Here is a 13,070-nt window from a genome sequence, read left to right as displayed (position 1 = left end):
ATGTGAAGATCTGAATGATCTGACAATTTCCAAAAATGATCAGTGTTAAGAAAGCTACTGTAATTAAAGTTAGTAAGATAGTGTGTCTTAAGGTGATGGTTGCAATAATCAGACTTTAATATTAATCCACTTATAAAACCTGGGTTAATGGATTTTGGTTGTTTCCCTCTCCGGCCTCTTGTCTGACCGAGTCGTACTCGTACAGTATTTAACAGGAAAGCTGCCCCCTGCCTGTCAGTATTGGAACTGCTACTGATGAGTTCAAAGACGACTTCCTGTTGAAACACCACAGGAACTGTCTCCATGTCTTTTCTCTGTTTGTCTGTCCAGCCTCCTCTTTACTCACCGTGACGTTTATGATGCTGCATCAGTCCTGTTTTCATTTGTATCGTCTCGTGAACCAAACCCCACTCGTGTTCTCTGTGGTTTGAATGTGAAACTTGTTTCTTTGTTCTCAACTTTGCTTGAATGTGGTTCATCTGTATAAAGGGTTGAGTGAAAACCCTCTGAGTGTTGGGGAGTGTGGGTTATTTGCCACGAGACTGTAGATATTATGAAGAGAGAGATTTAAAACTGAAGGTGAGTGTTGTACCCACTGTATTTAGTGGGAATCGGGATCAGTGCTACTTCAGTCCTGCTGGATGTTATTTGACATGTGAAAGTGAGAGGCACTGATACTCTGATTATGGCCTGGGATTCCTAGGATCAAATAAATTAATGTTTGCAACAGATGTGTGAAGTGTTTGTGCCCTAATTTTTTTTGATCAGAAAAACCCTGCAAATGTTCCTATACACGTGTTTAAAAACATGTTAATGTTTACTGACATGTTATATGATGGAGTCAGATATTACAGTTTAAATTAAAGCTGGGAGAGAATAAAATATGGTTAAGATCATTTTATGTTAGTTTCTCCATCTCAAAACTTAAGGTATGGGGAGTATACACAAGTGTTCCCTCTCTTTTAGCTCTATTTTTGGTCTCCACCAGCTCCTGGGGGAAATATCTGAGTCTTTAGCTGCTGAATGCTCCATTATGTTCACCAGCTGCTCTCTGACTGTGTCTGTCTGCTGCTCCTGCAGGAAGTGGACAGTGGCTTTTTACAGTGATTTCTCAAAACAGCCGCCTGCTGTGACCAAAAATGACAGTAGGGCTTTCAGACAGAACGCGACAACGGCAGCACGCTTAATCGACCATTCAAAGCACTTTACACTAACAAGCCACATTCACCCATTCACTCACATCATACAGTGCCTTTTTCTTCTCTTTTTATAAAGACAAACACACACAGAGATAAATTGGGGACGTTTTGGGGTTCAGGATCTTGCCCTACATGTGGACCGGAGGAGCCGGGGATTGAACCACTGACCTTCAGATTAGTGGACGACTCGCTCTGCCTCCTGAGCCTCAGCCGCCCTAAACAACAGAAAACACTAGAGCTTTGAAAACTCCACAGGGTACCTCCAAGGTGTTTTGGTCAAACTCCAGATTTTAGTTTCGATTGAACAATTCAGTCGTAATTAATAAATAAATTAAAGTTATAGGGTTTAAGTAACCGATTAGACAAACTCCGCTTTCACAAAACCACTGTTTCATGGAGGTTTGGGTCCTCCAACATGTTTCACTTCTACTGACAAGCCTGGCTTTATCTGAAAATAAAACTGCATCAACCTGTACTTTTCTTCCAATGTGTATTTGACCACAGCCCACCTACCCCCAACTGAGCAAACCAACAAATTCTTTATTACATTTTTTTTTTATTTAGGTCCCAAAAAAAACCATCATAATAACATTATATCAATAATATTAATACAGAAATTGAAAAAAGGAGGAAAAAAAAAAATAAAATAGCTTTTCTGTCCACAGCCTCAAACGTGGGTGTCGGGAAGGGATTGGATCCTCCAGAAAAACTCTGTAAAGTCTGTTTGGGGAGAGGGAGGGGGGGCGGGGCAGGGAGAAAGAGAAGTGAACTGGGTGTGGTTTCAAGCTTGGGCGCGCTGTCCGTCATTCTGCTGTGCACCAATCAGGAATGTCGAGGTGAGGCAGGGGGTGGTTTTCGAGGTAAAGAGCCGAGTTTCAGTCTACTGCTGCGACATCTGAGGAACAAACAGAGAAAAAGTTAACGTCTTGTTGCTTTTAAACTTTTCTGAACAATCCAACAAAGAAGAAACAAAGCTGTTGAAGCTTCATCTGAAACTGAACTGTGTCTGTTTTTCATCATTTCTGAACCACTTAAACTTCATATACAAGAAATAAAAATTCAGGGAAACTTAGTGATGAGGAAATGTGATTAATGATGACTCAGACTTGAAGCTTGACCTGTAAGTCGTCTGTTTATTTACTATTCAACTGTATAAATAAACTTTTACTATACCTTTTAATATCCTGCATGCTGCGCCCTGTGTGTGTGTGTGTGTGTGTGTGTGTGTGCGTTACCTGTTGTGTCTGTGCCTGTGTCTGTGTCTCGGGCCCTCGGCTCGCCAGCCGGCTCAGGATATTCCTCTCGGACATCTGGAGTCGCACGGCAACTGGCGGTATCCGGGCGATGGTTGCTGGGAGGCGGGTGACATCTGCCTTCATGTCACTCAGCAGCTCCTCCAGCTGCTTCAGCACTAACATAGAGAGAGAGAGGGCAATAAGGAACTATAGTCTCTCACTCACTGTAGAGTGTTTGCACAGTTCAGAGCAGATTTATGATGCTTTATATTAAATTCAGGATTATTTTATTTCCCAGAAGAGTTTTATTTCCTTCCTTTAATTAATCATTTCTCTCTGCTGCAGGTTTTCACATTCAGATCTCAGAAGCTGTTGTGATAAAACATAACTTTTGCTATTTTCTTCTTCTTTACAAAACATTTAGCAAGACATAAAAACTAAAGGAGAAACATTAGTATTTAATTAATGATTAAAAAGTTGTAATAAACGAACAGCAGCTAGTAAATAAAAGTCATAAAGTAGAAAATGATCAATTCATCAGAAGATTTAAATGATCATGGACATGGACGACAAGGAGCCTTCGCCATCTTTACCTTTGTGCAGGACGGCGTTGGCTGGTTTGTTCCCGGACATGGACTCTTTGCTGAGGTGCTGGTGGGACTCGGCCAGACACTCCACCTCACTGAAGCGGGTGTTGAGGGCCATGGAGGGGTGGGAGGGGTCCTCCGACATGTTGAGGTAGGCGGCGCGACGCAGCTGCTCCTCGATCACCAGCGCCTGCTCCAACAACTAGAGGAGGGAGAGCGAGGCTCCACGTTAGCACAAAGTCACGACCACATGACCGCCGTTAAAACCGGAGCGGCTCCGTTATCTGGGATACTTTTTGATTCGTACCTTGAACCTTCTGGCGAGGAACTTGTTCTTGATCTCCAGGAAATTCCCTCGGTTCATCTCCCCTTTAAAAGGCTCGTTGAGGATGGCGAACTTCACGTCGTTCTGGATGTCCTGCCAGCGGGCGTAGCCGTGTCTGCGGAGGTATCGGTCAAGGGCAACAACTACTCTATAGATCTACAGATTCAAAGACAAACAATTCCCTGCTACACCCTCCATCTAGATCTTCAAGCCAGTCACTCAAGTGGGAAAAGGATACTGTATGATGCCGGCCAGCAGCCAGTAGTCATGGCGACGGTGCCAGATCTCATTGGTTTTCTTGGTAACTGTGGCAGCGCGCTCCTCGTTCTGCCACAAAGAGTGGAGCTCTGAAATAAAGAGGAGAAGGTCAGTGACAAAATGAAAACATGACGTTACACTCTGTGTGTGTGTGTGTGTGTGTGTGTGTGTGTGTGTGTGTGTGTGTGTACCTGTGAATCCTCCATCAGCGATGTTGAACATGAACCTGGTCTTTGCTTTCTTCTTCTCCTCGCTGGCGGCAGCGGTGGTGGCAGCAGCAGCAGCAGCAGCGGTGGTGGTGGTGGTGGTGGTGCCCGCTGATGCTGCGCTCTCCTTGGTGCTTTCCTTGGCGCTCTCCTTGGCGCTCTCCTTGGCGCTGTCTCCGTTCTGCAGTTTAGTCGCCTCCTCCTGCTTTGGCGCCTCCTTCTCCTCCTTCAGTTCTGCAGCAGGAGCGAGAGAGGAGACACGGTAAATGACTGTACAGCAGACATGTATAAACCTGACAGCAGAGATCTGCTGAGGATGATATGACACCAGAAAATAAATCTCATCACCTTTACTTTGCGGTTTGTTTCTGTGTGAGAGATTTAAAAAAAAAAAAAAAAAAAAAAAAAGGCTTTGGTACCTTTCTTTTCATCTGCAGGAGGAGTGGTGTCCATCTTTTCTGTCTTTTCTTCTTTCTTTTCTTCTGCTGCAAAGAAAGAAACAAAAACATTAAGATAAGGGGAAAATAAAGAAATAGCAGCAACAAAACGGGACGTTTAAGGTAAATGAGAAAAGATACAATAGCACGAAATGATTTTTACAATCATGAGACAAAACAACTTAACTAACGTTTCTGTCAGTAATTAGCTCAAACTACAGGAGTGCGCTCTGATGTTCCACATTCTAATCATGAAATTCGACTACAGCTGAGAGGATCTGAATCCATCCAGGTTGGGAAAGTATAATCTGGAAATAATGTGAAAGCTTTACAAAGTAAACGTTCAGGCAGACACAGAAACGACACAAACATTTCTTATGAAATGATTAATCAGTGTAAAAAGTCGGTTTATCTACATGAGGAGTAAGTTCAGTTTTGATCCCTGCTGTAGCTGTTTTTATTTGTGGGAACGAGAACATGAACATAAACTCAAGTGTTCTTTCCTCTGTGTGTTGTGTACATTGTTTTCATATATGTTGTATCTATGTGCTGAAAACACACAGGGTGGTCGAGTTTCCAGGTTTACCTTTGACCTCGGGGTCCTCAGGTTTGACCTCTGACCCCTCCGTCTTTGCTTCCTCTGACGGCGACTTTGTCTCCTCTCCACCCTCCGGACTCTTCTTCTCTCCCTCTCCCTCCTTTTCTTTCTCGCCTTCCTTCTCTTTCGCGCCCTCCGCCTCTCCGTTGCTCGGTTTGTCCGTCTCCATCGGCTCCTCGCCGTTCTTCTTCTTCTCCTGCTCCGCCGGCGGACTCTTCTCGTCGTCGTCTGGGATGGCGATCACCTGGTGAGGGGGAGGTGGATTTTTGTGACACATCTCGATAAAGAAATTCCTTCTCTACTTTCCATTTCTGAAGAATACAAACAAATCACGTCTTTACCTCGTTGGCGGCCTTTCCGGGCTCTTTGCCGTTCTTTTCTGCCTCAACCTCTTTCTTCACCTCCTTCTCTCCGTCCTTCGCTGCCTCCTCGTTCTTTGAGGAGTCATCAACTACAAAAATAAACAGGTTCAAGAATTATATATTGATTTTTATGCATTTTGTTAGAGGACATTTTTACCAGAAGACATTTTTATTTACAGTAAACAGCTGGAAATGTTTGTGTAATGCTCTGCAACTTGTGTGTGTGTGTGTGTGTGTGTTACCTGGAGCAGGAGTATTGGGCTGTGTGTCGGCGGGGGTCCCGGTGGACGGGGTTTTCCCGGGGGATTCGGGCTGAGCTGCGGCCCTCTTGTTCTCCTCCAGCTCGGCCATCCACGGCATCGACCACTGACCGTTCACATGTTCAAACTCCTGCACCTGGAAACATAAAGAGAATATGATGATTTCTCTCCTTTTGACATATCAATGCAAATACAAAAACAATCTTAAAGCGTCAAACTGAAGTGATCACCTTCATAAAAGATCGATTATTGACTATTGTCTTTGTCAATCATTTTCTGATTTTGTCAGAAAAAAGTTAAAACTGTTGTCCGAACAACAGTCGATAACACAAAGATAATCAATTTACGATGAAAAGAAACAGAGAAAAGCAGCAAATCATCACATTAAAGCTGGAATCAGCAACTTCTGATTCATCTGCGCCTTTAGAAATGAGACCTCGGCCTCAATGTATTTCCCCGTCTAAATAAAGATTAATAATAAAATAAATAATAATTTTTAAACCTCAATGATTAACTTAGCATCAGATTCATTTTCTGACTAATCGATAAATCCACCGAGTGTTTCATCACTACACGACGTCATTGTCTCCAAACGAACTCCTGTATAACACGTGTGACACAATCGTTACCTTTTTGCGAATGAGGGACATGACGCCGATACGGGTGAGGACGTGTTGCCGTGACAACCCTTCCCTGGGGACGCCGTCTGCGAAGGTCTCGGCGCCGTCGGCTCCGGGTTCACAGAGGTGACGCATGAACAGAGAGACATAGGCCCTGAGAGAGAGAGAGAGAGAGAGAGAGAGAGAGAGAGAGAGAGAGAGAGAGAGAGAGAGAGAGACATGATGAGAGAGGAAAAGACCTGAGTACAAAGAAAGTGATGCTGAAATATGTAGGGACTAAAAGTTCTGTTATGTGTAAACTGCAACGTGAGGTCAGGATTATCAAACGAATTTCGAAATTTTAATAATCATTTTATTTCTGGATATGAATTTAAGATAAGATTAACTGTTAATCGTGGTTTTAAAAACATAAACTATATTAAAATATGATCCCGATAAATACAAATTCACATATTTCTTACTTGAACTCTTTCTCAGACTTCCCTCGCAGGTCTCGGACCAGCCACTGGGTGGTGAAGGCGTCCTGGGGAGGCATCCCATAACGCATCACTGCGTTCAGGAAGGCCTTCCTCTGCCGGGAGTTGAAACCCAAAACCTGGGAAACAGCAGAGGATGAAACATCAGACTTCATGTACAGGAAACATTTTTATGCTGAGGTTTAATAAAAAAAAAACGCTGTGGATAACCAGTGAAAGAGAGATTCCACATGGTCCCAGACCAGAGCTGAGCTGCTCACCTCGATGTTGCCTCCCACCCTGGCCAGCAGGGGGGGCAGCGGTTTGTCTTTGTCGTTCCTCAGGCCCTTCCTGTTCGGCCTGCGAGAGTTGGCTGCGGAGAGGAACAAGCTGTGGTGATTACACGGATCAGAGGTGACGCTCCGCACCGAGGCGGGTGAGCTGCATCACTCTGCATTTTTATTTTAGGTGGATAATTCTGTCTTTTACTGGACCTGAAACTTTATTTTATTTGCCGTTTATTCTCTGTTATTAGTATCAAAAGACAATTTTCCATCCAATAATTGGATGGAAGCCTGGCGCTACTTAATGAAATCAGAGGCTGCTGATTAAACCTCTGCTGCAGACATTCATTTATATTTTATTCATTAAAACCGGAGACTTCCGCGACACGTTTTAATCACCAGCACCGACACCAGTACTGTTCAATGCCCTATGGACAAACATGAATACTGGTTCTTACCTTCTGTTCGCTCGTCAAAGTCCTCGTCTCCCTCCTCAGACGCCACAGAGTAATCTGATTGGCCATCAGACTGGTCATCCTGCCAATCAGCTGCAAGATAGAAAAAAAAAATATAGAAAGGTTTTTAAATCCGCAGTTCAATGAGACTTTAACATGACAACTGAATTACTCCCATGAAGCTGTGTGTGTTGATGAATGTTCTTGTGTGAACAGATCTGCGGTGTCATGAATCGTCCTCACACACACACACACAAAGTCTTATTATGTAACCTGCAGAGTGTGTGTGTGTGTGTGTGTGTGTGTGTGGGGCATCAGTTTTGTGCAGCACGTTATGAGTAATGTAGTCTGACAATTTGTGCATTCATGTAGCTTTATTATTGGTTATTATTAAACCAGTCAAAGTCCTTGTGTGTGTGTGTGTGTGTGTGTGTGTGTGAGAACATACTTGACCAGAGAAGCTGACTCTGACCTGGCACATGTAGTTGATATATAACTGATAATGTGACTAGTTTAGTGTGACCAAAGATCACTGTGTTGTGTTCTTGTTCTGCACAGAGCAACAAAAATGTGAATATGTACAAATGTGCATGAGATGAATATTCCACAAAAAGAAAAATACAGAAAAAGTTGTGAAATTCAAAATCAAGTACGTCTGTTCCCTTCTTTCTCTCTCCTTAGAAAATCAGTTTATTATAATGATTCGATCGTTCTTTCACTGTAACTAAGGATTCACCAATAAACAGATCACCGATCGTCACAAATGATAAGATCATAACCTACGAATACATGAAACCTCTCTGAGACTATTTATTACATTATCAGGAGGGAGAGCTGACGTCAACACTGCTGAGAGGAAAACTCTTTATCTCACACCTTTAAACGGAAAGTCGACTATTTTTACCTCCTGTGGTGCAACTGAGACCAGGTATCAAACCTATTCTATTAAACTACTGACCCATTAACTCAGAGTATTGACAACTCTGCAAGAACTGAACGCCGGTGCTGAAGGCCTGGTGCTCTGTTTTATTTATGGAGTTCTTGTGAAGCTGTCTGTGTTTTCAGACAGTAAAGACTAAGAAGATTAAAAAGTTCTGCTCAATTAGGTCAATAAAAAAAGTTTTTCATAGATAAATGTGTCTCGTAGCATTGTACTAAAACGTGTATTGTATCAGCACTGGAATTTAAAATTTGAAAACAACGCTCAGCCGAGGTGCAGCCTGATGTTGCACGGTTTGTACGAAGTTTAGAAAAAATGCACGTGAACACCTACCACGAAAATCCGGTTGGTTGTTCACTTGTCGGATAACTAAGGTGGCTAAACTCTAAGCGTCCTGAACACTCGTGACGAAGCATTTTCAGTTCATTTTAAAAACAAAACTTCTGATTGTTACTGCTGATAAACAGGCGATTCTCCCTCTCCGCTCCTCCTACCTCTGTCTTCTTGTGAGCCGTCGTTGTAGTTGACCTGCTTGCGGATACGTTTGCCTTTGCCCAGGTTGCGGGCCAGATCCTCCTGCTGCTGCTCGTAGTGGTGACGCAGCAGCTTCTCCCAGTAGTCTGGATCCACGCTCTCCTCCTGCTTGATGATCTCCCGCTGCACCTCCTCCTCCTGAGCGACGGGGAATAAAAAAGAGGTTAGATGTGATCTTCACTACAGCCAAAACCTCCTCCCCTTCGCAGCAGCTGCAGGCGCTCACCTCCTCCTCCTCGTCTTTGACCACATACTGAGCCACCTTGAAGGAGCTCAGGTACTCGTTCATGCTCTGCAGCTCCGTGTCGTCTGTGGCGTCCTGGTTTCTGTCCAGCAGGCGGTCGATGGCCTTGTCGTCGTAGTGAATGATGCTGCTGTCCTCCTCCTTGTTCTCACCTGAAGAAGACACCCAGTCATCAGTTCAAATACCACACTTCTCAAACGTCTTCATAAAAAACAGATAAATCTCTATCAGCAGATCTGCATTTAAAAAAAAAAAAAAAATTCCATCCTCACCTTCTCCCTCGTCCTTGAACAGCTGCTCTGTTCCAAACTTGAGGATGTCGTCCAGTTCTTGTTTGGACATGGAGCCCGTCTTGGATCCGAGACCGGGTCGGACCACCAGGTGAGTCAGCATCATCTTCTTCTTGGCAACCTGACAACACAGAGGACAATTTGTTAATATGGCTGGTCAGAAAATTAGAAGTGTAACACGCTTTTCCACGGATGGTTGGATGTTCTTGGATGTCCCAGTCTTGCAGTAAAATGGCAAAATGTAAAATATAAGGTCTCAAAAAGGTTCATTCTTGCTGGCTGCTTACAGACAAAATGAGACGTTACAAGTGTTGAATCACTGATTTTGTGTATTGAACTCGTCCTGTTTACCTGAGTAATCCTCTCCTCCACAGAGGCCTTGGTAACGAAGCGGTAGATCATCACCTTCCTGTTCTGACCGATACGATGAGCTCTGCTGAAGGCCTGGTCACGAGGAGGAGGAGGAGGAGGAGGAGGAGGAGGGACACCTGACATCCACAAAAGATAAGTAAAGTGCTTCTACTTTTTAAACACGTGATAAAAGGACGGAGTAGCAGCACTCATCCTGTACCTGGACGTCGTTGTGAGGGTTCCAGTCTGAGTCGTAGATGATGACGGTGTCGGCCGTGGCCAAGTTGATGCCCAGACCTCCGGCCCTCGTTGACAGGAGGAAGGCAAACTGCTGAGCACCAGGAGCTGAGGGGAAGGAGAGAAGATGAATTCATGCATTTTCTACAAGCATGTTTCAACTACCAGCTTCCATCCAACAAAGTTTTGTAGACAATTTAGAAGAGTTATGGTTTTAATTTACATGAAGGTTGGTGAAGGCCAGAGTCAATTAAGAAAACTAATAAAAAAAGGTAAAGTTTGTGTTTATGCTCCCAGACTCACCGTTGAAGCGATCGATAGCTTCCTGTCTCATCCCTCCTGTGATTCCTCCGTCAATCCTCTCGTACTTGTAGCCCTCGTTCTCCAGGAAGTCCTCCAGCAGGTCCAGCATCTTGGTCATCTGTAGCAAAAACACAGAGGAGGTGGTTCGTTAGGAAATGATGAGATTTTTAGTTGAGATTCTTCTTGCGGTTGCAACTGGAAAGACTCAAAAGGCGTTTGTAATTTGCATTTCCTCTTTCCTCTATAAAGCCTTTTGCTTTCGGTGTTTTGGAGTCAAGACTATAGAACATCGCCGTCTCTCTGAGGTCTTACCTGAGAGAAGACGAGCACTCTGTGTCCTCCCTCCTTCAGCTTCCTCATCATCTTCTGCAGTAACAGCAGTTTCCCAGCAGCCTTTGTCAGAGCTTGGCCTTCGTACATCCCGTTAGGCATCTTTGGAGCTTCCTGTTACGAGTAACCAGTCAAACATTAACTCTGACATGTCTGCAGAGAAGGTTTGGCTCAGGGTGGATTCAAAAAGCAGTGACATTTTAAAACGTAATGCTTCCTAAAACAACGAATATCCCTCATGTAAAAAAAAAACAAAACAAAAACAACAAAAAAAAAAAACCTGACATCCTGACAGTCTTTGCATAGAAATGAAATTTAAAATAAACATATCCCGTCAAGCTCGCTGACGTTTGGGCCGTACCATGGCAGCCCCGGGGAAGAGGTAGGGGTGGTTGCAGCATTTCTTGAGGTCCATGACGACGTTGAGCAGAGAAACCTGATTTCCTCCTCCTTTGGTGTTCAGGGCCTCAAAGTTTTTCGTCAGGATGAATTTGTAGTACTTCCTGTGGACATTAACACATTCACCATGTGTAAAATAATTCTCAATCCCATCTGAAAAACTTGACCCCGGTCACTGCAACCCCTCGCTCCGTCCCCCTGACTCACTTCTGCAGGGGGCTGAGCTCCACTCTGACAATGAGCTCGGTCTTGGAGGGCATGTGCTTGAAGACGTCGGCCTTCAGCCTCCTGAGCATGTGCGGACCCAGCATGTCGTGCAGCTTCTTGATCTGGTCCTCCTTGGCGATGTCGGCAAACTCCTCCAGGAAGCCTTCCAGGTTACTGCCGACAGAGAGGGAGATGTCAGTTTACAGTCGAGAAGTCAGCTGTAATACGTGGCTGCGCACAAGTTCTTCATCCACTTTTAACGTTGCATTCATTTCAGCATCATGAAGCTTGTGATTCTTGTGGAAAAGCATCAAAGGAGCAATCTTTGTGAATTACAATGACTATAATTCACTTCCCCCCCTGATGCAAATAAATAAATCTATTAGCCTTTATTATGATTTAATGACTTTCAAACCGTAAAACAAATTCTGGTAATATTTTGCTAAATGCAAAAACCCTAACTAACTCCCAGGCTTCACGGCCTTGTGGCAAAGGGAAAAGGCCCAGAAATCCTCACTGTAGTAAAGGGCGTAAAGGAATAATTCATGCAACAGAACCCGGAGCCTACCTGAACCGCTCAGGTGTGAGGAAGTTGAGCAGGTGGAAAAGCTCCTCCAGGTTGTTCTGCAGAGGAGTTCCAGTCAGCAGCAGTTTGTGCTGCAGAGGGTAGCTGTTCAACACCCGGAAAAACTGAAGCAGAGGAAACAAACAACGTGTTACAACGTCTACAACAGTTTCAGACCGAGCGAAACTGCAGTCACAGCTGCCGGCACAGGCTGGGATGAAAGAATTTAAAAATTATATAAATTACAGAAGTAAAACTTGGAAATGGAAACGTGCTGCAGCAGTTACAACTCGCTGTATTCTGGAGTTTGAGCTCTTTATTCTCTTGTATTGAATGTTGAAGAAAAATAAACCCAGAGCATTAAAGAAACTGTGTCTGTACCTTGGACTGGTTGTTCTTCAGCCTGTGGGCCTCGTCCACCACCAGGCAGGCCCAGTCTATGGAGCCCAGGATGGCCATGTCGATGGTGATCAGCTCGTAGGACGTCAGCAGGACGTGGAACTTGATCGACGAGTCTTTCTGTTGGAGGAAATCGACACAATAGATGATAAAACTGAGAGTTTTGAGCCAATTCCAAGCTGATTTACCCAGCATTTATCTTCCTCCCCGTCTTCGTTCTCCACCTTCTCCACTCACCTTCATCCTGGACGCCTTCTTCCCTCCTCGGATGGCGTTGTCCTCGAAGGAGAACTCGTTCTCCCTGATGACGGCTCTGCTGTCTTTGTCTCCGATGTAGGTCACGACGTACATGTCGGGCGCCCACATCTCAAACTCTCGCTCCCAGTTGATGATGGTGGAAAGCGGGGCGCTGACCAGGAACGGCCCCTTGGAGTGGCCCTGGAGGGGGAGACAGGAAGTCAGCTCGACATGCTGTACAGAACAACGGTCGTGTGTTTTAATCAGTAAACTGGATGTTTGACACCCAAAGTTTCTGTTTGTAGTGATGCCCGAGTCACACGTCTGTACATTCAGGTCTTTGTTAGTTCTGTGATCTGTCAGTTTGCAGCTGCCGCAGACTCCACAACAAAATATTGATCCACGGAAGACTTTGTTCAAAAAACACGACTCAACACAAAAAGAAAGAGAGAAACCAGCTCTGTGCTCGTTTCTTCTCTTTCAAACTGATGCCGAGCAGAACTTCAGGAAGAAATAAAAAAAAATAAACTTACAATCACGTTCAGTATTGGGACATTTGCAATTCAAAATAAGATATTAGTCCTTTGACCAAAGTGACACCTACTTTTGAAAAGGCTGATGGTGATAAAAAACTTTATTGTACCAAAAACTACTTGACATAATTGCTCATTTATGTCTTAAGACAGATTCTTGTGAAAATAAAGGGTGAAAAGAAACTTTTAGGTTTTAATTTTAACTGTGACTAAAACTAAC

General features: G+C 44.2%; 1 protein-coding gene across 5 annotated transcripts in view; it reads right to left on the bottom strand.

Moving 5' to 3' along the window:
* Positions 1–1,775: 1,775 nt before the first annotated feature.
* Positions 1,776–13,070, bottom strand: part of LOC111233206 (chromodomain-helicase-DNA-binding protein 4-like) — a 29,751-nt gene continuing 18,456 nt past the window's right edge. For all 5 annotated transcript variants that reach the window (XM_022760967.1, XM_022760970.1, XM_022760971.1 and 2 more), the window contains 26 exons: positions 12,318–12,518; positions 12,063–12,200; positions 11,685–11,806; positions 11,117–11,290; positions 10,872–11,013; positions 10,493–10,624; positions 10,181–10,298; positions 9,861–9,985; positions 9,641–9,733; positions 9,272–9,410; positions 8,982–9,151; positions 8,716–8,893; positions 7,285–7,374; positions 6,824–6,915; positions 6,549–6,682; positions 6,097–6,241; positions 5,450–5,603; positions 5,187–5,296; positions 4,834–5,089; positions 4,230–4,295; positions 3,796–4,044; positions 3,585–3,693; positions 3,329–3,461; positions 3,028–3,223; positions 2,435–2,610; positions 1,776–2,094 (listed from right to left, as the gene is read on the bottom strand). In XM_022760967.1, the coding sequence (XP_022616688.1) occupies positions 2,080–2,094; positions 2,435–2,610; positions 3,028–3,223; positions 3,329–3,461; positions 3,585–3,693; positions 3,796–4,044; positions 4,230–4,295; positions 4,834–5,089; positions 5,187–5,296; positions 5,450–5,603; positions 6,097–6,241; positions 6,549–6,682; positions 6,824–6,915; positions 7,285–7,374; positions 8,716–8,893; positions 8,982–9,151; positions 9,272–9,410; positions 9,641–9,733; positions 9,861–9,985; positions 10,181–10,298; positions 10,493–10,624; positions 10,872–11,013; positions 11,117–11,290; positions 11,685–11,806; positions 12,063–12,200; positions 12,318–12,518 (3,657 nt within the window). In that variant the 3' untranslated portion in view covers positions 1,776–2,079. The remainder of the gene's footprint in view (positions 2,095–2,434; positions 2,611–3,027; positions 3,224–3,328; positions 3,462–3,584; positions 3,694–3,795; positions 4,045–4,229; positions 4,296–4,833; positions 5,090–5,186; positions 5,297–5,449; positions 5,604–6,096; positions 6,242–6,548; positions 6,683–6,823; positions 6,916–7,284; positions 7,375–8,715; positions 8,894–8,981; positions 9,152–9,271; positions 9,411–9,640; positions 9,734–9,860; positions 9,986–10,180; positions 10,299–10,492; positions 10,625–10,871; positions 11,014–11,116; positions 11,291–11,684; positions 11,807–12,062; positions 12,201–12,317; positions 12,519–13,070) is intronic.

This window comes from Seriola dumerili, unplaced genomic scaffold (genome assembly GCF_002260705.1).
Source record: "Seriola dumerili isolate Sdu_G_001 unplaced genomic scaffold, Sdu_1.0 BDQW01000381.1, whole genome shotgun sequence".
Classification (NCBI taxonomy): Eukaryota; Metazoa; Chordata; class Actinopteri; order Carangiformes; family Carangidae; genus Seriola; species Seriola dumerili.
The sequence above is the reverse complement of the archived record's forward strand: the minus strand, read 5'-3'. Positions and strand labels throughout refer to the sequence as shown.